This window comes from Hyperolius riggenbachi, chromosome 1 (genome assembly GCF_040937935.1).
Source record: "Hyperolius riggenbachi isolate aHypRig1 chromosome 1, aHypRig1.pri, whole genome shotgun sequence".
NCBI classification, from domain to species: Eukaryota; Metazoa; Chordata; class Amphibia; order Anura; family Hyperoliidae; genus Hyperolius; species Hyperolius riggenbachi.
The window spans coordinates 629,329,489-629,356,944 of NC_090646.1; the positions used below are offsets into that span (position 1 = coordinate 629,329,489).

The 27,456-nt window shown below is 44.2% G+C and overlaps 1 protein-coding gene across 1 annotated transcript in view; it reads right to left on the reverse strand.

Annotated features, from left to right (window-relative positions):
* MAP3K1 (mitogen-activated protein kinase kinase kinase 1) overlaps positions 1-27,456 on the reverse strand; it is a 126,336-nt gene that overhangs the window by 38,666 nt on the left and 60,214 nt on the right. The window contains exon 2 of the mRNA XM_068264882.1: positions 1,214-1,364. Coding sequence (XP_068120983.1) covers positions 1,214-1,364 — 151 coding nt within the window. The remainder of the gene's footprint in view (positions 1-1,213; positions 1,365-27,456) is intronic.

Consider the following 27,456-nt stretch of genomic DNA (forward strand, 5'->3'; position numbering starts at 1 on the left):
ACCAAAACAGGAAGTAGGTTGATGTACAGTATGTCTACACATAGAAAATACATCCATACATAAGCAGGCTGTATACAGCATTCCTTTTGAATCTCAAGAGATCATTTGTGTGTTTCTTTCCCCCATGCACTGAAGTTTCAGGCTGCTCTTTTCTTCTTGCAAACAGCTTTGCCCTTGTTTGTAATTCCTCAGTATGTGAAAGCCCAGCCAGCTCAGAGGACGATTTATCCAGCTGATTAGAGCAGCTTCTCTCTTCTCTCTTATCTAAATAACACACAGGCAGTGTGCATAGAGGGGCCAGAAAGGGTGAGTTCATAGCAGAACCACAACACTGAAGAACTTGGCAGCCTTCCAGACACAGGCCGACAAGTCTGACAGGGGAAAGATACATTGATTTATTACAGAGACTGTCATAGTAGAAAGTGCTGCAGTTAGCCAGAACACATTAGAATAGCTTTTGGAACATGTAGGATGATAAAAAACAGGATGCAATTTTTGTTACGGAGTCTCTTTAAAGGGGCTCTATGGCGAAAAATTGTAAAATGTAAAATATGTGCAAACATATACATACAAAAAAGAAGTATGTTTTTTCCAGAGTAAAATGACCTATAAATTACTTTTCTCCCATGTTGCTGTCACAGTAGGTACTAGAAGTCTGACAGAAGTTACAAGTTTTGGCCTAGTCTATCTCTTCATGGGGATTGTCAGGGATTTATTTTCAAAAGCACTTAGTGAATGGCAGTTGCTCTGTTCAACTAAAAAACTGTGTAGCGAGCAGGGAAGCTGGCCAGCATCATTGTTTAAATCCTTTTTAGGGAATATCTTTATAAAGAATAAAAGCCTTGCTGAGAATCCCCTATGAAGAGATGGACTAGTCCAAAACCTGTCACTTCTGTCAGATTTCTACTACCTAGTGTAAGTGACAGCAACATAAGAGAAATGTAATTTAGGTCTCATTTTACTCTGGGAAAAAAATGTACTTCTGTTTGCACATATTGCACATTTTACAATCTTTCTTCATGGTGCCCCTTTAAAAGAAAATAAATATGTCAGCCTCCATATCCCTCTCACTTCAGTTGTCCTTTAAAATCATATGGAAACCCTTCCCACATAGAACATAAGGGCATGCAGCAGTTCCCCTCACAGCTGCCTGTCCAGAGGCTGCATGTGCTCTATTCACCGCTGACCTGAGAGGCCAGTGTGTTTAGCTTACCAGAGGGCCTCGCCTGCTCCTCCTCTCCAGCCATTCGTGCTTCCAGGCTGGCATGCAGGTCGCCTTCAGCTTCTCCCTGATCATACGCTCCTCTGGGCGGTCGTCCATTTTCTGCAGCCCCCTGAGGGTTTCTTTATTTTCCATGTCACGGCTGCAGGAAGACAAAGGGGAAAAATATCAGAGTTGAGAAAGCGCGGCCATCCAGGATATGCCATGGCACACAAACCGCAGCCCATCCGCATCGCTTCCCCGCTCTCCTATTACAATTACTGAGAGATTAATTCCAACTGGCTGGAGGGCGGCACGTATGCAGCACTCGGGGAAATATTTGCTCGTTTGCTTTTTAGAGCAGAAGTGCTGAGGGCCGTTGTAGACGCAGGGAAAGCAGAGGACAGGGAGGCTTCAGCACAATCAATAACCTTTCACAGAAAGAGAAATAAATGGACAGGATGGCTGAGGCGGCTGGTTCTGTAAGGAAGGACAAGGCTGGATAAGGTTGCCAGAGAACCTTTTACTGGGCCCAGCAGCATAGAGTCCAAATCAGCCCAGTGCAACCTTCAAGAGGAACTGTCGCGAAAAATCTTAAAAAAATTCAACACAAAAATAAGTAGTACATTTCCTCCAGAGTAAAATGAGCCATAAATGGCTTTTCCTAGGTTGCCGTCACTTACAGTAGGCAGTAGAAATCTGACATTACCGACAGGTTTTGGGTTAGTTCAGATCTCCATGGAGGGGGGGGGGGGGGGGGGGGGGGTTCTCAGCATGGCCTATATTCTTTATAAAGACATTCCTTGGAAAAAATGTATACAATGATGCTGGCCAGCCTCCCTGCTCATTGTACACTTTTTGGCAGTTGGACGGAGCAACTGCCATTCACCAAGTGCTTTCAAACAAAGAAAACCCTCAGAACCCCCTATGAGAAGATGGGCTAGTCCAAAATCTGTCGGTAATGTCAGATTTCTACTACTTACTGTAAGTAACAGCAACATAGGAGTAAAGTAATTTATGGCTCATTTAACTCCGGAAGAAAACAAACATACTTCTTTGTATATGTTAACATGTATTTTAAATTGTATTTTTCGCTTTTCGCAACAGAGGTCCTCTCATCAACCATACAAGCTATGCAGCAGTGCTCATGAGGAAATCACAGTAACCCCTGGCAACAAGTCTTCCCACCACACCAGCCAGAGCTCTGCCTTATCAATTCTAATCAGAAAGAGATCTGTTGGCTACTCATACACCTCAGGCCGATTCCCGATCGTTTTCAGCATGAAAATGATCGTGAATTGGCCTTGTGACACCACTGATTCCTCCCACCTGCCCCCCCCCCCCCCCCCAATGTTAAAGAGGAACTCCAGTGAAAGTAATGAAAGTGCATCATTTTTACAATATTTATAAATTAGTCAGTGTTCGTCCATTGTAAAATCTTTCATCTCCCTGATTCACAGTCTGACATTAAATCGCATGGCGACATCTTTACTGCTGGCAGGTGATGTCAGTGGAAAGAGATGATGCAATTTTGTCAGTTGGAAACAACTGTTATTTCCCACAATGCAACAATGCTTCCTAGTGTGATGTCAGTATCTAGGTGCTGACATCACACTGTGGCAGGGATTTCACCACAATATCAGCCATAGAGAGCCCCGTGATGATCCATATGAGGAAAGGAATCGATTTCTCATGGTAAAGGGGTATCAGCTACTGATTGGGACGAAGTTCAATTCTTGGTTATGGTTTCTCTTTCAGTGCGTGTTCCTCACACCCCTCCCCCACTCCAGTGGCCGTGCATTGTAAACTCATCTGTCCAGACTCCTCCTCCTGTCTCCCCCAAGCACCATCGCATGTATGGCACCGCACACTCAGTGTTCGGATGAAGCCGTGGAGGAGACCAGAAATAGCCGCAGCTAGACAGATTTACATTTGGGAATACCGGCCGGTAGTCCGTGGCGATATGGAGACTGACGCTTCTCTCCTTTTAAACAATATAAATTGCCTGGCTGTCCTGCTGTGCCTCTGCCTCCAATGCCTGGTACACATGATGCAATTGTGCATCAACTCGATGGGTCGAATCAATAACCGGTATGTTGGTTCTGCTCCTAATCAAGAATGGGATTGATTTTCAGATCAGTACTGCACAAAATCGGTCCCGTTCTTGATCGGAAGCAGACTTGACATGCCAGAAATGATCGATTAGACCCGTTGATCTGATTGGAAACTATATAGTGTGTAACAGCCTTAATATGCTTAGCCATAGACCCTGAACAAGCATGGAGATCAAATGTTGGAAGTTTGAATGGATTTCCCACATGCTTGTTTCAGCTGGGTGATTCAGACACCACTGAAGCCAGGAAGATCAGCAGGACAGCCAGGCAACTGGTGTTAAAGAGGAACTGTAGTGAAAATAATAGAATTCATAAAAATGCTCATCGTTTACAAAAATCATTTATAGATTTAGTCAGTGAATCTTTCTCCTCCCCGATTTACATTCTGAAATGTATCACTGGTGGTGACATCTTTAGTTCTGCCAGGTGATCTGTACAGAATGTTAGTTACTGAGATTACTTCCCACTTCAGGTTCCCGATAACAGGAACCAATCTTCCCTTATGGCAAATTGCTAGTCAGAATTTACATTGGGCTTAAAATTCCAGATTTTAGACAAACCCAACCTATCCACAGGCCTTCTGCAACACACACACTGTACATAGATTGTCCATTCTAGATACACTACTCTATGCAAGTTATACACGGACTAGTCTGATTTTCTTAACTGGCCTAGCTGAATCCATATGAACGTAATGTGCAGACTGAGCGCCTGTGCAGAATGCAACCTTGTCCATGGGGAGGCCGGTCCATTGTGATGAGGAAAGACCTGATAATGTCCAGCATATGGCAAGCAGCCCCAACACTATCCTTCCTGTAGAGAGAGGAACCCCTTGGAGAAAATCCTTTTCAGTGAACTAGGACGGGAAACTGGATAAGAGCAAAGCTTAGCAGAAGAGCTCAGTGCTTGATCTCTGCTGAGGAACTGGAGACACTGGTCTGCTCACAGTGGGGGGTGTTAGGGGATACGCCAGCGGAACACACTTCAACAGGAAAGCATACTTGACAAGGATAAACACAGACTCTTAAATGTATATTACAGTAAACCAATAATTGACCAGAACACACACAAGCAACAAACGCATACTCCAAGGGTGCCCATACATTACTCAGTTTTCGGAGTCAATATATTGCCTATTTGACCAGAATGATCAAATCTGACAGAAACTGATGCCCCAACAGGGCCACACGATTGATCATTTCGATAGATTTCCCGTCAAATCGAGTAAAAAAAGATCAATCTGGCATGCTGGAAAAATGCAGGTCAAAAGGGCTCGATAGGGTTTGCTGTTGCAATTGCGTTCCGATTTCCTGACAACTAGGGCCCCGTTCACACTGCACGAGTTTCCAGCCGCGTTTTGAAAACACGTGCAGGTGGCCAACACGCACGACATCAGACAGTGCATAGAGTGCACTGTCTGATGTTCACACTGCATGCGTTCCGGACCTGTGCGGTCCGTGAACGCATGCTGCACGCATTTTTTGTAAAAACGCGCGGCTGTCCCATTCACTTTTCAGTGATGGGATCAGCCACGCAACGCACACAAACGCGGATGGCATGCGTTGCGTTCCGCATGCGTGGCCATCCGCGTTTGTGATGTGAACGGGGCCTAACAAAGTCAGCTTCCCCCACAAGAATATTGCATGCATCTCCCCCCAGCCCCATGGTGAGTGTGTTACTCCTCACCTCCTTCAGGGTCCTATTGAATTGCCACCACAAGCTCCTGTACCCCATGCCACCGCCGGATGTACTGACATCACTACATGAGCTGGTGTAACGCAGTACAGGCACTCGTGGTGGAGGAGACGTCCCAGCATGACAGGTCAGCATGCAACGCTCACTACTGCAGGCTAGGCTGAAATCTATTGGAAATCTGTGCGCAGTGTGTGATCAGATTTAGAGAAGGATCTATCTGATGGTCGATCTGGCAGCAGACTATCATGTAGGAACTCCTTAATATGAATGGCAGAATGGCTATAAATATATAGGTACATTATAATTACCGCACCCTTGCCTGACTGTATTTTAAGTACAGTAACTGGCAAATGGCCTAGATATTCTAAAATGTGAAGGACGTTATATCTGTTAGTATCCATTCTGTATGTATTCATATTTCTACACTTTACCACTAAGTAAACATCTCCAATAAATCCCGCTTTGAATATGGATATCACAATAACGTACAAGAAATCTGAGGCACATTTTGAAACAATCCTCAAATCGATAAAAAAAAAAAAAAAAAAACCCCATCAGGCCTGCTTAGGAACGCCTTTGTTTTGCCACTAGCTGGATAGAGCATTTTTTAGTGCGGAGGTCTGAGGCTATGGTCAGCAATCCTAATGAGAACAGACAGATGTCAGATCTATCTCCCCATCTGATAAAGGATGCTTTAGTCCGGAAGAGGACATGGCTTAAATCAGATCCTGGACTGACACAGGAGATTCCAGCTAGACACTAAATGACAGAAATATCCCAGGAGGAACACTGGGGCCATACAGGACGTGTGGCGCAAGGGGTTAACGGCACAAAAAGTGAAATAGATGCTGTGTGCCGCTTCCTTTTTCTTTTTTAAGGCGACTTTGTTGTCTTTCTTCTTCAGACTTCCTGACCCGAGAAAACACACGCAGCAACAACAGCTGCGCAGTTCCTGTCAGAGGAACACAACAGAAGGAAGCGATCCAAGCTGCACACTACAGCAGGGAAACAGCACAAGACAGGCCTTCTACTGCTGCTGAACCACAGAGGGGGTCACTAGATATAGAAACGGTGCTTAGGCCTCAATTCACGGAGCATTATCAAACGTTTATCAAACACTATCAAACGTTTGATAATTTACCTCATGGGTAAAATCTCATTTTGAAATCACCAAGGTGTTATACATTTATTGAATGTTTTATCGATAAAACGTTCAATGAATGTATAACACCTTAGTGAATTTAAAATGAGATTTTACCCATGAGGTAAATTATCAAACGTTTGATAAAGTGTTTGATAAACGTTTGATAATGCTCCGTGAATTGAGGCCACAGACTTCAGAGGGTGAAACGCCAGCTTTACCAGGATAAACTAGAATCCAAAAATGTTTAAGCGGTTTCATCAACCAAAATAATTTATGAATGTTTTGGGTGACAGTCACATGCAGGGCTTCCCATCCACAACTACCACCATCAGCGCATGATTTGTGGAAATCCACACAGATAGCTTAAGCAATACTGACATGAGCTTAAAAAAAAATAAAAAAAAAAAAATGAGTGAAGTACTCAACTATGGAACCAATCAGCAGGGAGGAAAGGGACGCAGGCGGGGAGCGGCGCTATGGAGGAGGCGGGGGAGCGGCGAGACTGACACTGGTAAAGGTTTAACAGCCAGCTGCGACACGCTGTGTGTTAATAGCACAGCGTTTTATTTATGGGGGCACAGCAGAGCGTGTGGGGGAGAACAGCAGTAAAGAAACAGGGGCTGGGCATTATATGCAGACCCAGCCTCTGTGTGCTGATAGCATTCTTAGAACCCACCTCGGGTTCTCTTTAAAGAGACTGAAGTCTCGCTAAAATCCCATTTTTTCTTAACTAACTTCATTAGCCCTAATGCCCTACCTAAAACGCAGCATCCTCGTGGCTGAAATTGAACTTTCTTGGTCGTGGATTTTACGGCTGGGGGAGGCAGAGCTTTGGGTTGTAGCTCTGCCTCCATTCTCGTCAATCAGCACTAATCGCCGCCTCTCCCCCGCCCCTCTCAGCGCCGATTGATGGGAGTAGAGGCAGAGCTACTGCTCAAAGCTCTGCCTCTACAGGAAGCGCTGCCCAAATATCCCCCCAGGGATTTCGAGGGGTTTTATAGCGATTTCAGCCGCGGGGATGCAGTGTTTTAGGTAGGGTATTAGGGCTAATTAAGTTAAGTAAAAATGGGATTTTAGCGAGACTTCAGAGTCTCTAAGTGGAAATGGTAGGGTGGCCAAATTGGTTACTACTCTCTCCCTGCAGCACTAAAAACTCCAGTTCAATTCCCGTCCAGGACCATTCCGGCACAGAGTTCACAATGACTCCCAATGATTGTGCAGGATTTCTCTGAGCTCTAGAACTAGGTTCCTCCAAACTAGGGCTGTAGAGTCAGAGTAATTGTGGGTACCTGGAGTCAGAAGTTTAGTCAACTGAGGAGTCGGATGATTTTTGTACAGACTCCACAGCTCTGCTCCAAACTGGCCTTATGCTGGGAATACACTGTTTTTTCGGTCGATTTACCGTTTGATAAATTTTCAATTTGTTTTTCCGATCGATTCTTTTATCTTTTATCAATTTCCATTTACTTCTTTGGAAAATCATTTGGTAAAGCGATCGATAGCATGATCGGACATGTCAGAATTTATCTATTGAACCATCTATCTGCTGAAAAAAATGCATGGTGTATTCCCAGCATTAAGGCCCATACACACGTCTGATTTCCGTGGACGGGTCGTTTGAACGTCCCGCCGTTCAGTCGTTCGCCCGCTAAATCGGGCGTGTGTATAGACTGTCGTTCGCTTGATAAGAGTGAGTTTGCTCACTCTTATCAAGCGAACGACACTCTGTACACACGCCCGATTTAGCGGGCGAACGGCGGGACGTTCAAACGACCCGTCGTTCATGGAAATCCGACGTGTGTATGGGCCTTTAGACTATAGTAGGGATAATAGACCAACTATGGAAGGGAAAGAGTGTAAGCTCCTTGAAAGAGACTCGAAGTCTCGTTATTTACCTGCTTTTCTCATATAATGCTCTTCAGCATGTAAGCCCCACTTAAATCGTCGCATCCCCGCGGCAGATGGGCGATTTACTACAGTGTAATAGCCTTGCAAAGCTCCCGGACTTGCAGGGCTTTACTTCCTAGAAGAGGCAGAGCTTTAGGCTGTAGCTCTCCTCCTCCGCTTTCAATCTCTGCTGATCACCGCCTCTCCCCATCCCTCTCACTCTTCTTTCACTGAGAGGGGCGGGGAGGAGGCGGAGATCGATTGCGGAGAGGCAGAGCTACAGCCTAAAGCTCTGCCTCTCCATGGCAGCATAATCTGCGACCTGCAAAGTCGTAGAACTTTGCAGGTCGTTTTCTCACTAATAAATCACCCATCTGCCGCAGGGATGCGATTCAAGTGGGGCATTCATGCTGAAGAGGATTATATGATAAAATCAGTTAAAAAACGAGACTTCAGAGTCTCTTTAAGCCACTTAGCGACAAGGTGGAAAATGACTGAACTATATAAAATAGTGAATACTATTACTGCTAGCAACCCCTCAACTTTCCTGTTGCTTCAACATTCTAGAAACCATGCAACAGCAACAAAACAAAGGCCTAATAGACTATTATAATAAAGGACACGTAAATCTTTACCCTTCTGGCGCTAGGAAAAACAAGTCCTGTATCCCGATTTAAAATATTTCATATGACCTCTGTGTCCACTGACTCGACACTGGCTCGTTGCAGCCACACTCAGGGCTGTGGAGTCGGTCCAAAAATCCACCGACTCCGACTCCTCAGTTTAGGATTCCACCGACTCCGACTCCTCGACTCCGACTCCTCTAATTTGCATATTACAATTTTTTTGATTAAAAGTATGTAACATGAAATTCGTCTCTTAACTGCCAAAGCTTAGGAATTTTACAAGACAACTGAAGTGAGAAGGATATGTAAACTACTATATTTATTCCCTTTAGACTAAAACTAGTCCTTGGTAAGAGTACTTGTAAAAGGTACAAACCAGAACAAAGAACATCTATCAGGACCTAGGCAATGTAAGTGTGGGTACATGTAAGAATGATGTGCAGGTACTCTGCAGGGGAATGAGGAGATTGTAAACAGACAACACCTCTGTGTTCAATGTGTACAGCATTCTCAGTGGATTCCCTGCAGCTCTGTGGGGAGTGCATATGTAGAGTATAGTACTACTGTGTAACAAAGTAAACCTGAGACAGATGAAATTAAAGTTTTATACATACCTGGGGCTTCCTCCAGCCGCCTTCAGGATAATCAGTCCCTCGCTGTCCTCCTCCACCACCTGGATCTTCTGCTATGAGTCCAGGTACTTGAGCCAGTCGGGCGTAGTGCGCATGCACACACTCCGCCGCCAGGAGCATACTACACCTGTGCAGCACTATTGCGCAGGTGCAGAATGTTCCTGGCTGTGGGAGCGGCATGCGGCCGGACAGCGCTGACTGGCTGAATTACCAGGACTCATAGCAGAAGATCCGGGTGGTGGACGACAGCGAGGGACTGATTAGCCTGAAGGGGGCTGGAGGAAGCCCCAGGTATGTATAAAACTTTACTTTTCATCCGTCTCAGGTACCCTTTAATTTGTAGTCACCAAACCAAATTTTAACAACATATCAAATGATTTGATTTCATCAGCAAAGGGAGTGCATACATTTGCATAAACCAGCATCAATGCAGAATTATTTCCATCTCATTGACCATCTCTATTAGGGACACAGCTACACATCAGGCTTTATTCTTACAGCATAGATGTTATTTAGTATATATAAGAGATTCCTGTGTACACATCATATATACTGTCACAATTAGATATGTACCTTAAAAATACGGTGACTGCTTTATTGAAGCAGCACAAGTAACTAATTTTGATTGGTTTATTTCATTTTTGTGGACTAAGCACAGCTATTACTGTATATATACATTATTTTTAATGACTATTATCTGAGAAATAGAACATTTTATCATATTTTCTATTTTAATTACAGTTACAAATTCATTAGGAGTCGGAGTCGGTGCATTTTTTCCCGACTCCAGGCACCCAAAATTGCCCGACTCCACGACTCCGACTCCACAGCCCTGGCCACACTTCCTCCTGAAATCCCATAAATGGCCAATAACTTAGCTAGTCTGTGACACGCCCCCTTCCCCAGAGCTTCCTCTTCAGATGTGAGGCTTGTTGCAACATCGCCCCCTAGCTGATCAGCATTCAGGAGAAAGTCACACTCTACTGCGGAAACCTGCTATTTCAGGTTCAGCAACGACCCATTCAGATTATTTCTTGGTTAACGTTGCCAACACATCCCAGAACATGAAAATGATAAAAATCTGAGTGCTAGTGGAGACTGGCTTTACACCAAGAAACATAACTCAAGTAGCAGCTGCCAAGCAACCAGGGTGGTCACTGACAGAGGTTCAGGAGCCAGTGAGTAAAGCAGCAGTGCAGACAAGGAGAGGTATACATGGAGGGGAAATGCAGGCGCTTTATACATCCTGAGAACATAAAATCCACTATGAGAAAAGCTCAACAATTCACATTTGTTCAGCACAAAAGAAATAAAGCAAGAACTATCTTCCTCTCTCATGTGACAGCGAGCCCAATTTACTTTTACTCAGCACAAAGGCCTTTTGTTCGCCTAATGCAGGTGGGAACGGTGCAGGCTTTTCAGTAATCTCGGAAAATGAACTGGCTTTCGTGAAAGGCAGGTTGTGTCCCCAGAGGGGGGCCGCATGGATAGAGGGCAGGGTGTATCACAACCCACCGAGAACAGATCTATACCCGGGATCCGAAACACTGAACCACACAGTGCACAGCCAAGGCAGACACACATTCTGGGCCAGGGATGCAACAGTATAACCAGCGGGTAGCTAGTATCTGGGTTTTTTTTTTTTGGTTTTTTTAACAGATGTCAGAGGAACTAAATCTTAAAAAAAAAAAAAAAAAGTTTTACATATTGCACTTACATAATTATAAATCGAAAATAAAACAATACTATTTAGCCAAACAAACCCCACAGTTAATTTTTTTTGATAAGTGGGTTGCTGTATCAAAGTAAAGGCCTGTATGCACTCTTGATGTCGCCCAATGGTTGGTGACATCTCTGGGCCGAGGCTGTAGAGAGGTGGAGTCTACTGTACAGCTGACTATGTGTTCTGTTGCTATGCGGGGACTGGAGGGCTGATGGAACGGTGCCAATATGACGTTACGCTGTGAACGGCGATGACTTGTCGAGTGGTGGTCGAGGGCCACTATATACACGCCGGAGTGTTGCATTCATGTAATTAAGGTGCTGGGAAATTTGGGCCCAGGGTGAAGCTGAAAATGGCTCACCCTGCTCGTGCAAAAGTCCAGGCGGCGGTAAATGCCATTTCCCCTCCAGGCCACCATGGACAGTGGGGAAATATAATTCGGCTTCCAGCTATTGCTGGCAGCTGAATTACGCTATTATAGTAATTTGGGCTCCGTATTTTGATGGAACCCAAATTACTGTCAGACCAGTGCTATAACTGTAATCCACATTACCGCCTATGGCAGCACAAGGTGTAGCCAAACTTCTAGAGCCCTTTTTGCTTTTTTCGCAGATTATCTAGCAGGTGTACAAATAGAAAGGCTACCAACATCTTGAAAAATGCAAACTGCATGCCATCTTTCTGTGATTATGGGAAATTGTGTAATAGTTGTCCCAGCATGCAAAACTCTTTAGAGCAGAGAGGAAGTTCTGGGGTTCAGGTCCACTTTAACTTGAATCCACTTCCCAAATACTGCTATCAACAACCCAGCGACGAAATGATTGAGCGGGAAAATCAGACATGTTGGTAATTATCAAGCCATCTAAATGGCTCAAAACCGAGCCGTGTATGCCCAGCATAATACATAGAAAAACTACTCAAACTACTCTCCAGGGACCTCCTGACTTATCATAAAATCAAACATGCTAAAGAATGCCCCATTGTACCACGATTCCTAATTGACCTGTCAATGCAGGGAAGACAGATCACGCAAGCACTAAGCGCAGAGGTTAAAGCAGGATCATTTAAAAAAATTGTTTGAAGTTGCCTCAAATCTTAACAAAGGAATTCTAATTGCAGGTGGTCAGGCCTTTCATGTTGGATCCTTTCTTGTGGTTCTTAACTCATGCTCTGCTTCTTTAATCAGCCAGATCCTTCAAGACTTGCATCCAGGACTCCCTCTCCTTTTCCCACCCCTGACCTGCCTTTCCTCTTTCAAGTTTAAAACACACTACTAATCTCCAGTTTCCTCTTATGCCTGGGCCCTTTCAGAGAATTTCATTTGTGACCTTTGCTGCAGGAGAGTTACAAAAGGGCTTCCCTTGTGTACCCGGCACACAAAAAAAACCCCATTCTTACAAATAATAAAAACAAATTAAACACGGGGCTGGGAAGAAAATACAGATCTTCCACTTTCGAGCACACTCAGCCTTGCTGTACCCCCAGGTGAAGAGAGAGACTGGGAGGGAAACAAAAACGAGTTCATGGAAGGGGCACACTAATAAACTAGGATAGGAAGAGGAGAAAAGGGAAGAGAGCCAATGCCTCACAAAATAGATTATTGTTCTTTTTAGTGGATCCTATGAAAACTATTTTTTATTTATTTATTTTTAAATGACAAATGGCACAGACTGGAGATATTACGGAGAATACAAACACAAGTCAATCCGTGTGGAATGTGAAAACACACACTATACACTCGTGTCTTGCAAAGCAGGACAACAGAACCCACAAGTGCAGAAACTGACTGACTATGCACAATAAAGCATATTTATCAGAACTTGTGCAAGGAGGAAGCAGATGCCCAGATCAAGCATTCTGATTGGTTGCTCCAATTTTTCTTACACTGGTTTTGAAATATCTGCCCAAGTGTATGAAAAAAAAAAAACTATTTTTGTGACACTTTAGTGTCTGAGAAAAAGTTTTTTTTGTTTTTTTTATTGTACATAACAGAACTTGCACAGTCACACCATTTTGAAGGTTTCAAATATTTTGTCCCACTTAGGCTGCTCTTTTAATGTCTACACATCCTGATGATTCTAATACTGAGCACGGTTCTCCAAGACCTTGACAAATACAGTACTAAAGGCCTGGTACACACCATTCAATTTTCACTTCAGATTAGGGATGATCAATGAGATGCAGGATTAAAAATGGGACCAATCAAGTCCCACTAAGGTTTAAATTGATTGGTCCATTTTCAAGCTACATAAATCTTCATGAACTCATTGATCAACCCTACTCCTGTTTGTAAGTAGGGGCCGCCTGTACAGCCCGATGGCCAGCGACTGATCCCAAGCTCAAAATCAATTTCTTTCTTGATCGGAAGATCGGATTGGAAGACCTGGAAAATGTTGATCGAAACACTGGCCCTATGTATGTCCTTTCTATTAAGTTCCTATCCATATCCAATCGGAAAAATGATTGGAATTCTGATCGGAATTCAATTAAACACATTTTCTAGCTTCCCTCTATACATCCATCAATGGCCGATCTGAATATTGATCTTAGCACTTGCTCAAATAAAGGCAATATGGGGCTTACCCGGCCGACATGAACAGGCCCGGAGGGTTGTGTGAGCTGTGACACGCCGAGCAGTAACTGGCTCTTTGTGCATGACCGCCTGTCTTTATAAGAGAGGTAACTACAGGCTGCATTTACACCGACACATTAAGCAGAAATAGGCTACAAGCAATCGTTTCAAGGGATTTCTTAAAGTTAACCGAAAGTGAGAAGGTTAAGGAAGCGGCCATTTGAATTTTCCTTTATAAAATTACAAGGCTAATTGCAGGACTGGGAAAATTAACTAGGACATTCAATAGAGAATGTGTCCAATATAGGAGCCAGCAAGGGCATTTTTAGGAGTCAGCCACATTGACAATTTGAGAAGTGCTCGGAACGTTAGGCAACAGCCTTGGTACTTGGTTCCAAGGATTTGTCCAGGCTACTTGCCTGATCATTGTGCCGATCCCCTGGTTCTATATGGTGTGCTACAAGGTTTCCATATACAGTGGCTTGCAAAAGTATTCAGCCCCCTTGAAGTTTTCCACATTTTGTCACATTACTGCCACAAACATGAATCAATTTTATTGGAATTCCACGTGAAAGACCAATACAAAGTGGTGTACACGTGAGAAGTGGAAGGAAAATCATACATGAAGCCAAACATTTTTTACAAATAAATAACTGCAAAGTGGGGTGTGCATAATTATTCGGCCCCCTGAGTCAATACTTTGTAGAACCACTTTTTGTTGCAATTACAGCTGCCAGTCTTTGAGGGTATGTCTCTACCAGCTTTGCACATCTAGAGACTGAAATCCTTGCCCATTCTTCTTTGCAAAACAGCTCCAGCTCAGTCAGTCAGATTAGATGGACAGCGTTCGTGAACAGCAGTTTTCAGATCTTGCCACAGATTCTCGATTGGATTTAGATCTGGACTTTGACTGGGCTATTCTAACACATGGATATGTTTTGTTGTAAACCATTCCATTGTTGCCCTGGCTTTATGTTTAGGATCATTGTCCTGCTGGAAGGTGAACCTCTGCCCCAGTCTCAAGTCTTTTGCAGACTCCAAGAGGTTTTCTTCCAAGATTGCTTTGTATTTGGCTCCACCCATCTTCCCATCAACTCTGAACAGCTTCCTTGTCCCTGCTGAAGAGAAGCACCCCCAGAGCATGATGCTGCCACCACCATATTTGACAGTGGGGATGGTGTGTTCAGAGTGATGTGCAGTGTTCGTTTTCCACCACACATAGCGTTTTGCAGTTTGGCCAAAAAGTTCCATTTTGGTCTCATCTGACCAGAGCACCTTCTTCCACATGTTTACTGTGTCCCCCACATGGCTTGTGGCAAACTGCAAAAAGGGACTTCTTATGAGTTTCTGTTCACAATGGCTTTCTTCTTGCCACTCTTCTATAAAGGCCAACTTTGTGCAGTGCACAACTAATAGTTGTCCTATGGACAGCATCCCCCACCTGAGCTGTAGATCTCTGCAGCTCATCCAGAATCACCATGGGCCTCTTGACTGCATTTCTGATCAGCACTCTCGTTCGGTCTGTGAGCTTAGGTGGACGGCCTTGTCTTGGTAGGTTTACAGTTGTGCCATACTCCTTCCATTTCTGAATGATCAATTGAACAGTGCTCTGTGGCATGTTCAAGGCTTTGGAAATCTTTTTGTAGCCTAAGCTTGCTTTAAATTTCTCAATAACTTTATCCCTGACCTGTCTGGTGTGTTCTTTGGACTTCATGGAGTTGTTGCTCCCAATATTCTCTTTGACAACCTCTGAGGCCGTCACAAAGCAGCCGTATTTGTACTGACATTAGATTACACACAGGTGAACTCTATTTAGTCATTAGCACTCATCAGGCAATGTCTATGGGCAACTGACTGCACTCAGACCAAAGGGGGCTGAATAATTACGCACACCCCACTTTGCAGTTATTTATATGTTAAAAAATGTTTGGACTCATGTAGGATTTTCATTCCACTTCTCACGTGTACACCAATTTGTACTGGTCTTTCATGTGGAATTCCAATAAAATTGATTCAGGTTTGTGGCAGTAATATGACAAAATGTGGAAAACTTCAAGGGGGCCAAATACTTTTGTAAGCCACTGTAGCAGCCAATTGTTGGATTACTGTTTAGGGAGTGGTGATTGAATCAGACAACTCTTCTGATCTTGGCCGGATTTCAGCCCAAACTGTACTACAAACACTGCTAGTTCTGTACCACTAAACACAAACCGAAAAGCACGCACCTGCAAATCATCACATAATTACCATCAATCACATCACCACTCACAAACTGATCAAAGTTGGCAGTTGGAAAAAGCCGTTATTTTCCAAAATGCAATTAGGTTCACAGCAAACTGTCAGGACCATGGTCATGACATCACATAGTGGGAGGGATTTCACAATATCAGCCATACAGACCCCCCAATGATCTATTGGAGGAAAGGTAAAGATTTCTCCTGGGAAAGGGGGTATCAGCTGCTGCTTGGGATAAAGTTCAATCCTTGGTTAAAGATCCTCAGTTTTGTACACCAAAATATTTACTATTTTGCACAGTAAAAACAAAAATATATTTTAAGTAGGTCACAAACCCTACCGGAATTAGTCTGAACTTTAATGAAGGCGTTTCTCCTTGAGTTTAGGGTCATAAGACCTTCGTTGCGACATTCTCTCTGTTGCTATCCAGAACTGGGTTAGTGCTATTTTGAGGAAACCTAGCCCTGGGAATGCGAAAGGGCGATTTCCAGCGAGCTTCTTCTATGTCAGTGAGCACATTCTCTCTCTGCTCTTAAAGATTTCAAGTGGCATATTGGGGAGGGCTAGAAGAACAAGTCAGTGTTTGAGAACGGTGAAGCGCAGGGAAATGAACAGCGTACTGTACGAGCGGCCGCTGGATTTGATAAGCAGTACAATAGGAGCAGTGTATATCTCCGGAATAGTAAAGAAACGTTTAAGGACATTAGCCCTTTGAGCAGAGTGCGATAGTGGCCTGTGCTGGCTCCAGAATGGCTGCGTTTCACTTGGGTCACTCTCAAGCTTTTCATCTCCCGACCAAATATCTCAGAAATCAGAATAGATGAATGACGGCATTATTAGGCGGCAGGACGATTATTCACGGCTGTCCAGCAACTGCCCCTGGGCAGGTTACAGCCCCAGGACCGGCAAATTAATGGCAAGAAAACATACTCCTACAATCCAAGGCAAGAATTTGAGTTAACAGAACAGTTCAAGAAGGTCAATGTCTAATTCAAAATGTTTCAAAGAGGTGGATGGCTTCAAGGCACATACAGATATAAAATGATCACAACATGACCCAACATGGTTTGCAAATCAGAAAACTCCTCTAATTAACTAATGAAAAAAAAAAAATTCAGAAGTGGAATTAGCCCTTCCTCAGACCACTTTGTGGTGCCACACCAAAAAATCATATTCAGAAAGTCAACACCAAGTTAAGTCTACATCCTTGCAATGGCTTCTTGAATATCATGAATTGTTTTAAAGGGACTCCGAGCACATCTCATGGGCATGCCTTTAAGACTCTGAACAGTACTGCAAAGTACTTAAAGATGCATACCTTTCTGTAGCTTTCTGCTCTTTCATTTGATGACTGAATCGTTCTACACCAAATAGTTTTCGTTCTATTTCAATTTAAAGATTGCAGCTGTCATCTTAACTATGTTATAACTTCCGGGTCACCCGTCTTCTCTATTAGAGAAGTGCATCACTGAATGAAGCAGGAAGAGGAAGTGACACGCATGGCCATTGCAAGAGGCTCCTCCAGAGGGGTCACAGCAAGACTTTGTTGGAAGTCGTCTGTCTTAAAGGCATGCCCATGAGAGGTGCTCGGAGGCCCTTTAAGGGAAATAAATATGGCAGCCTCCATATCACACTCTCATTGGCTTCCCTTTGAAGTGAACCAGAGATGGCATAAAAGCATTGATACTTACCTGGGGCTTCCTCCAGCCCCATAACCTCTGATGCTTCCCTTCTTGTCCTCCCTGGTGGCCTGGCACACTCGGACAGGCCTGGTTTGCGCAGAGCTGCCCCGACTGAAGCTCAATTACCAATCAGGATTACAGAGCAATGGAGTCGGCGGGGAGGACGGCGAGGGAGACAGAGGTCATAGGGCTGGAGGAAGTCCTGGGTAAGTATCAATTCTTTTATTTATGCCGTCTCAGGTACACTTTAAAATGTTTAGACCGCTCTAAGGCTGATAGACTTCAGCCCATTATGTGGTATCGAAGTTAAAAAAACATGTGATGCAAAAGTTAAAGTGGATATTTTGCAACTGGGGTCCACAACAGAGTAAACGGATACACTATTCCTGTGTAGATGAAGACTTCAATGGCTAAAGAACCAAAAGCCACTATGGTGTATCTTAGGACTGAATCCATTATGTATTTACCATGTGATGGTCATGTCTTTCTTGCTACAGAACAAGCTGCTACGGTGCATCTGGTGTCCAAGGTGACATGACCACATGCCCGTCATGTGGATACTATGCCAAGAACAGACATGTCTGCAATGCAAGTGCAACTGTGAAACTGGTGGGTTGAACTAATGTACTTATTATCCTAAATTTAATATGTACTGTCTGCCGGAAATAAAAAAAAAATGTGGGAGTTTTCAAGCCATGCTTGTGTCTGTTATATGTAGTTGCAATTTAGCGTCCGCTATTCCCCCCACAGTTGGAAGGAAGGAGGAGGAGGATTAAGGTAAGGTTATGGGACCAAGCAAGGGAATGGTTAAGGTTAGGTATCAGTAGAGGGCAAGTTCAGTGGGCATAGGGTTAGGTTTAGCTGTAGTAAAACATCGGTATCATAATTTAACTGCTAAAAGGACTAGAATAAATCGGTAAATTTTCCAATATTCGACTACCAACTATTTCTGGGGGCCCAAATTTTCAAGCGGCCTTTTTTCTTTGAAAGTCTCAATGGCATAAAATGTTGTCAAAGCGGAACTGTAAACTGCTTAAAAAATAAGTTTCACTTACCTGGGGCTTCCGCCAGCCCCCTGCAACTGATCTGATCCCACGCAGCCATTCACCAATGCTCTGGTCCCATATCGCGGCTCACTCACTTTGCAGTTCCCTGGCCGCGCACCTCCACGTTCACGTTCCCAGATGCTTACTGCACAGGCGCAGTAGAGATTGTATCGTGCTGCGCCTGCGCAAAGCGCTCCTGGCTACAGGGACGCGTAATAGGATATGCGTGGCCAGAATGCAATGGAGGTCGACTTAGCAGTCTACCTCCATTACAGAAAAAAAAAGTGAGCTACAGCGGGGGAACGGAGGATCGGTCCAGGACTGCGAGGGCACAGATCGGCTGCAGTGGGGCAGGCAGAAGCCCCAGGTAAGTGAAACTCTTATTTTATAAGCAATTTACAGTTCCGCTTTAAAATGAAAAAAACAGAATTCCAGCTCTAGCATCATTGTAGCTTTGGCCACTGTAAGGAATGGCGTCACTGTTGTGACACAAGGAGGTACATCTCCACAAAGCCAAGAAGGTGGGATGGCTTCTCCCTAAATAAAACTTCGACCCTAGTAATAATACATATCACAACCTTTGTCCATTTCCTGCAACAACCACCTTTCTCCAGTTCTGAGCAAAGCCATAAACGAGAGAGAGGCAACCCTCATTCAACCTGCATCCAAAGTAGGATTATTCTCATACAACGCCTTCCACCAAATTATTCTGCATTTATATGACAAACATAGCCCAAGTTAAATATAGCGTTACATTAAATGAGCAGTCGCTGTAATTGTGGTGTTTAGCAAGATGTGCTACTCGTAGTTGCACTTCCCAGGCCCTGCTGTATTCTTCACATCTCTCTAGGAGTCCTAGACATTTCTGTAGCACTTGCGATATGTAGCATGCTTCCACTACTCCCTCGGGCCTACGCTTTCCACCAGAGAAACAGCTTACAGGCCATGGTGAAATTCCACAAGGTTTATCATCAAAATATTTCCTCACGAGGTGCTACCCTCAGGATTCTCTGAACCATTTCTCCTCTAGGAGCCGGGCAGCACAAAGTGAAAACAACTGGCCTGTGATTAGCTGCGGCGGAGTTGCGGCAGCAACTGTCGCCAGGCGATTGACCGTGCCAATCGCCCGGCGACAGCAGCGACGAGCGACGGTTCGGGGTGCGCGCCCGTGCAACGGCCCATACTCGCGGGCGACCTGTCAACGCAACACGCACGCGCCGCGTGTTGCGGCGACAATTGTAGCCCGTGAGTATTACTGGCTGGGGCTGGAGACTAATGGCCCATACTCACGGGCTACAATTGTTGCCCGTGAGTGAGTATGAGGCGTTGCTCGGGCGCACGCCCCGAACCGTCGCTGCTGTCGCCAGGCGATTGGCGCGGTCAATCGCCTGGCGACAGTTGCCGCCGCAACTGTCGCTAGTCCGTGTGAGTATGCGGACTAGCGACAGCAACCTCTATAAAGAATATGGAACTTCCGGCGGGGGGGGGGGGGGGGGGGGGAGGAGGAACGTCGGCGACAGCTTTCGCCGCACCGCTGGTCCCTCTTCCGCGTGTGTACGCGGAGGGACGTGGCGACCAGCTGTCGCCGAACTTTCGCGCACACGCTCCCGTGTGCTAGCAACACCCCCAAAAAGTTGCCCATGAGTATGGGTCATTAAGAGAAGGAGCAGCCCAGCTATACACCCTTTTAACCTCTCAAGATGCAGGGGACACCCCTCCTTCAAAACCCTTTAACTTGGCAACAGAGCATTATACTGACACAGGACTTTCAGCTTTTCAAAAAGGGTTAAATCTTGGTAGTGGAGCAAACAGAACGTAAACAAGGAACTGCCAAACTCTTCAGATGGTATAAGAAGTCAGGCAGTGTCCCAGAAATTGTTTCCAGCCGGGTGGCATGAAAAAAGTAGCTGGGTGGGGCGAGATGAGAATGCAGGGCCAGTGCTTCTGTGAGCAACTCTGCTTACACCATAGGAGGAGGTGAGCCGATGACAGCCGGGTGGTCACCAAAACTAGATGGGTGGAGCACCCGGTTAATAGATCCTGGGGAGAACACCAAGTACCATATGACCAATGTACCGCACACCTATGTTCATTTTCTTCACAAATCATGAATAAGATCGTTGAAAGCCCAGAAAAAAAAAAAATTGGATTGGAACTGTACATCAAGTAATTGACAATCCAACACACACACGTTTGAGATTTCCAACATGTTCAATCTCCCCCGCCCCCAAAAAAACAGGAAATTCGATCGATTTAATCAATCAAAAACATGGAAAAGCTCTCGATTTTTTTGGGACATCCAATCAAAATTATCGAATTAGTGAAAATTTGGATATCTTAATTTTATGGTGTGTGGCCACCTTTTGTCTATTATGTAACTTCTAAACTCGCAATGTCTTATTCCCTCTCCCCACCCCTCCATCTACTACTAGCTTTCGGCACAGTTCCTCTTTAGAGCGACGAGAGTGAACAAGCAGCCAGATGTTTGTGAAAAGCTCAAACTCCTGCAGCCCTTCTCTGTTTTATACTTAGCAAAAATTACTAGATCTTTTACAAAGTACTATCATTTATCAATTTTATTTCCCCAACACTGGGCCAATGGTAATCAAAATGTTGACCGATCACCAATAATTCACACACTTTAGGAAGTCCCTGAGTGTTTATTGTATTAGGAATTGCAGAGAACAACAAGGTCATTGTAAACAGTAGAAAGGATTTTTCTATCTTGTTGACTGTGAAGGGTTGTCATAGAGATAGCAAGGACATGCTTTTTAACATGTGGACACACAGTTTGAATTTTACTATATTATTATTAGACTGTTTCATCTCAACCACTTTTCAACTCTCCCCCCGAAGCCACGCAAGTCACACAGCCGTTCCCAGTATAAGAATCCCCCCTGTGTTTGTTGACAGGATGAAGAGCTGAAGGAGGCTCAGGAAGTCACATGTTCAGTAAATGATGATTTTCAACTGTGTACAAAATCACATGCTTCTCTGGCACACAAGCCAACCTCAACATAACCAACAAACTCTAATCTTTAACAGTTTCTAAGCAGATCTAGAGAAAACCCTCTTCCAGGAAACCGTTTCCGTCCACACACCAGTCAAGTCACTGTTGTCATTGAATAATACAAGCAGTCCCCAGTGAATGAACGAGATAGGGACTGTAGGTTCGTTCTTAACCTGAATCTGTTCACAAGTCAGAACATTGTGCCATTTCTGTCCCCTGTATCTCCTCTACGACCCCCTGTGTCACCTCTGCACCTGCCAATATAAGTTTAAAGCGGGATAGGCACCATAAAAATAAAATTTCAACACCAACTGGTCTGAATGTATTAAGTGAAAAAGATGCTAATCCTGCAATTAAAAAAAAAAAAAAAAAACACGACAACAACATTTCCAAACTTTTTCTGCTGTGATGGTGGTTTGGAGTCATCACATACCTTAGGAGCACTGGCTTTTTAATAGCCATTGCCATTCAGTTGCATGCTGGGGGTTTGTTTTGTCTATAATAAATTCCTCCTCTCCCATGCATTTCCCTGCCTAGCTGAAACATGATCCCCTGCTCACTTGTGTTTACAAGCAAGGCTGAGATGACTCAGCGATTGGAGGAGAAAAAAAAAGTTAAGGGAAGAAATGATATCAGTATTTAGTCTCAAACTGTGGGCAAAAGACATGGTTCCCACCAGGAACAGAATTCTCTTAATTTACTATTTAAAATTCACTGAAATCAAAACGTGGACAGTACAATACATGTGTTAAGTAGATCAAGTATTTACCTATCTATGTGGGATTTTTTCCCTGGCATAGTATATCTAATCCTCCTGCTTTAAAAGCCATTTTTTTCTTTTAATTTTTTAAAATCTATTTTCTCTAAAACTATAAGTATAATTTTAAACGAAAATTTGTTCCCATGGAAATCAAAGCGGCAATTATCGTGATCACGTCATTTTCACATGGGGAAGTTCGAAGTGGCTTCAAACTTCCCGAAAGTCCCGGCGTGTGGGGCCCGCAGCGTTGGACATACCTTCCGCACCAGTCCAACGCTGTCCATCCTCTTTCACCGCCTGCCGGCTATTGTGCTTGGCAAAACTTCGGGTTCCTGTATATCACATGACATACAGGAAGTATTCAGTGCATTAGAGCCTGCAGGAGGCAAAGTGGATAGACGGGCATCACTGGACTCGTGCTTGAAGCTATGTCCAGAACTGATGCAGCTTGGGGGACAGAGGAGGCACAGAGAGACACAGGGTCACACAGAGAGACACAGAAAGACACAGAGAGAAACAGAGCAAGGCACAGAGACACAAAGGGGACGAGAGAGACCCAGAGGAGGCATAAAGAGGCAAAGGGGCACAAAGAGACGGGGGACAGAGGGGGAACAAACAGGCACTGAGGGGGGAACAAAGCTTGATTTGAAGGAAATCATGAATTTAATTGAAATCGCAATATCAGACAAAAATCACTGAATTCAATTTTTTCCTAAAATCGTTCAGGCCTATCAGGGACTACCTATATACATAAATGGTTATAATATACAATAGTAATTATGAGCGTTCCGTTATCTGGCGCTAAGCGGCCTCCAGCCCTCCACATGTGCACTACAACACACGTGCAGACACCTGCATCTTATCGTATAGATTTTTTGCCAGCCCCTCCCCCATTTTCTCATGTTTTATGGTTACTACAGTAGCAACAGGCCTATTAACATGTGTACACAGCTTATGGCAGACAGAATGGACCATCAACCTGGCAAAGACCACAAGCTTTCAAGTGGAACTGTAGTGAAAAAAACAAACCATGAATTATTTTTTTCTTTACAATACAGCCAAGTCCCCGGTTAACAAACGAGATAGGGACTGTAGGTTCGTTCATTACCTGAATCTGTTAAGTTGGAACATTGTGCCATCTCTGTCCCCTGTACCTCCTCTGTGCCTCCAGTGTCCCCCTCTGTACCTGCTTTTACAAGTTTTAAAAGCCATTTTTTTCTTGCAGTTTTTGAGAAAATTGATTTAAAAAAAAGAATCAAAGTCCAATTTAAAAACATTTTTTGACCTGTTCCTATGGAAACAGAGAATCCATGCCGTTCGTATTGGTGGGTCGTTCGTAAGTTGGGGACTACCTGTAGAGATTTAGTTAAGAGTTTTCTCATTGTAAAATCTTTCCTCTCCCCGATTTACATTCTGAAATGTATTGCTCAGGGCTGTGGAGTCTGTACAAAAATCATCCGACTTGGACTCAGTTTATGAAACCACTGACTCCAGGTTCCCAAAATTGCTCAGACTACTCGACTTGGACTCCCCAACCCTGGTATCGCTGCTGGTGACGTCTTTAGATCTTCCAGGTGATCTGTACGAAATATTCGTTACTGCGAGTTCTAAGCACAGAGGGAGATACTACTTGCATAGCAGTTGGAAAAAGCAATTATTTCCCGCAATGCAACGAGGTTCACAGACAGCAAACAGTCAGGACCATGGTCATGACATCACACTGTGGGAGGGGTTTCCCCAGAATATCAGCCATACAGAGGCCCCTGATGATCCATTTGAGAAAAGCTAAAGCTTTCTCATGGGAAAGAAGGTATAAGCTACTGATTAGGATGAAGTTTAGTCCTTGGTTATAGTTCATCTTTAAGCATGAAGAGCTACAAGCCTACAGATAATCCAGGATACGGGCCCACCAATTATGGTATGCAATCCCAATACGTAACATCAATAAGTGAAGCTCCGCTCCACTCTAGTGGATCCCTACTATCCACTTGACTACCTGCACAACAGCCATGTTCCTTACACAGGAAGGAAACTATGCGGAAGCAAAGTAAATGGGGCTTATCCCTATTAATGGATGTCGTCTCCTGAACATAATCCTGCCATTAAGAATAGAAGCGAGGCACACATTTTGGGCTGCATAGACTGCTACATCCAGCTATCAAGCTTACTGCATTGATATTTATATTTACTGAAGCAGCGTGACTGATGCCATATAAGGCAGTGCTTTAGCACACTGGTGTGTAGAGAATACATTAACAGCACTGGTGTAAATCCTTCCTGATCAGCAGCCCACTGAAAACACACGGTCTTAATTGTTCACCTCCTAATCACCTACCTATGAAAGCTCCAGAACTTAAACTATCTTTCTGTGATCAAGTGATGGAGGAGGCAGTAAAGCCTTGCTATAGAGCAGGGGTGTCAAACTCAATCACATAATGGACCAAATTGTTAAAGATTTAATAATCTCAAACAAAGTGGCATAACTAGAATAAACTGCAGAACAGTTAATATTTACCTGCACCAGTTCTCATCTTCCTGATATACACATGCTCTATGCTGCTCCTGCATACCTTTGGGTCTGACCGCATGCCACGCGATATGGCACTAAAGGCAAGGAAGTATGGAGCGTGCAGCTGCCAGGAAGAACAGAAGAGACACGATGCATCGCCGGAGCAGGAAATCATTACACTCAGGGCCTGAGCCAACCGGCGCAGTTGTGTCCGCTTTTCAGTTACACATCAATGTTAGGGATGCAGAAAAGCGGAGAGAAGCAGATACAACTGAGTCAGTGGGCTCAGGCCCAGGGCTGTGGAGTCGGTCCAAAAATCCACCGACTCCGACTCCTCGACTCCGACTTCTCTAATTTGCATATTACAATTTTGTTGATTAAAAGTATGTAACATGAAATGTGTGTCTTAACTGCCAACGCTTAGGAATTTTACAAGACAACTGAAGTGAGAAGGATATGTAGACTACTATATTTATTCCCTTTAGACTAAAACTAGTCCTTGGTAAGAGTACTTGTAAAAGGTACAAACCGGAACAAAGAACATCTATCAGGCCCTAGGCAATGTAAGTGTGGGTACATGTAAGAATGATGTGCAGGTACTCTGCAGGGGAATGAGGAGATTGTAAACAGACAACATCTCTCTGTTCAATGTGCACAGCATTCTCAGTGGATTCCCTGCAGCTCTGTGGGGAGTGCATATGTAGAGTATAGTACTACTGTGTAACAAAGTAAACCTGAGACAGATGAAATTAAAGTTTTATACATACCTGGGGCTTCCTCCAGCCGCCTTCAGGATAATCAGTCCCTCGTTGTCCTCCTCCACCACCTGGATCTTCTGCTATGAGTCCAGGTACTTGAGCCAGTTGGGCGTGGTGCACATGCACACACCCCGCCGCCAGGAGCATACTACACCTGTGCAGCACTATTGCGCAGGTGCAGAATGTTCCTGGCTGTGGGAGCGGCATGCGGCCGGACTGCGCTGACTGGCTGAAGTACCAGGACTCATAGCAGAAGATCCGGGTGGTGGAGGACAGCGAGGGACTGATTAGCCTGAAGGGGGCTGGAGGAAGCCCCAGGTATGTATAAAACTTTACTTTTCATCCGTCTCAGTTACCCTTTAATTTGTAGTCACCAAACCAAATTTTAACAACATATCAAATTATTTGATTTCATCAGCAAAGGGAGTGCATACATTTGCATAAATCAGCATCAATGCAGAATTATTTCCATCTCGTTGACCATCTCTATTAGTGACACAGCTACACATCAGGCTTTATTCTTACAGCATAGATGTTATTTAGTATATATAAGAGATTCCTGTGTACACATATATACAGTCACAATCAGATATGTATATCTGACCTTAAAAATACGGGGACTGCTTTATTGAAGCAGCACAAGTAACTAATTTTGATTGGTTTATTTCTTTTTTGTGGACTAAGCACAGTTATTACTGTATATATAGTGTATATATACACATTATTTTTAATGACTATTATCTGAGAAATAGAACATTTTATCATATTTTCTATTTTAATTACAGTTACAAATTCATTATGAGTCGGAGCCGGTGCATTTTTTTCCCCGACTCCAGGCACCCAAAATTGCCCGACTCCGACTCCACAGCCCTGCTCAGGCCCTCAATGTCGTGAAAGGTAAGCAGGTGTGGGTTTCATTAGCCACACCGGGGATCCTGTGGATTGTTGCTGCATTCAGGCTCAAACTGACAATGTTTCAACCAGAAACTCTGTCATCCTCTAGATAGGAATGCAGTGTACTGTTCTTTTACTGCCTACAATGGTGGACATTTGAAGCTCAGGAGCCACATAAAATGGCAGGGAGGGCAACATTAGGTCCGCAGACCTTGAGTTTGACACCTGTGTTATAGAGGAACTCTATATCCAAAATGAACGGCAGGCCCCTGAAAGAATACAAAACAAGCAGTCATTGTTACATTGTTAGCTGATAAGGATCAGGAAGGGTCAATGAGATGGAAATAATTCCAGGGTGATTCAGTATTATGAAAATCTATGCAGATTCAAAATAAATCCTGCCAAGGTGGAATCCGATTAGAATTCGATTGGACACAGCAGTGACAAGTGAAAGGGCAATTAACCACTATAAAGAATATTCAGCTATACTGGTACCTCGAAAGATTTTCATTAAGTAGGGGGTGAAACTGCATGAAAGGAGGCCAACAACTCCAGACAAGACACAGAACATTTATATTGCGCTTTTCTCCTGGCGGACTCAAAGCACCAGAGCTGCAGCCACTACGTGGCTCTCTGAATAGGCAGGGCTGTGGAGTGTGTCGAGGAGTCGGACCAATTCTGGGTACCTGAAGTCTGAGGTTTCATAAACTGAGGAGCCAGGAGTCGGATGAATTTTGTACCAAATCCACAGCCCTGGTAAGTATTAGACTAAGGAGTTGAAGTCAAAGCAATTTTGGATACCTGGAGTCAGAGTCGGTGGTTTCATAAACTGAGGAGTCGGAGGATTTTTGTACCAACTCCACAGCTCTGAATAGGTGCTGTCTTAATTCGAAACCCTGGTCTCCTATGTCAGAGACAGAGCCCTTAACCAGTACACTATCCAACCACTCCAATTGGGATTGTGGATA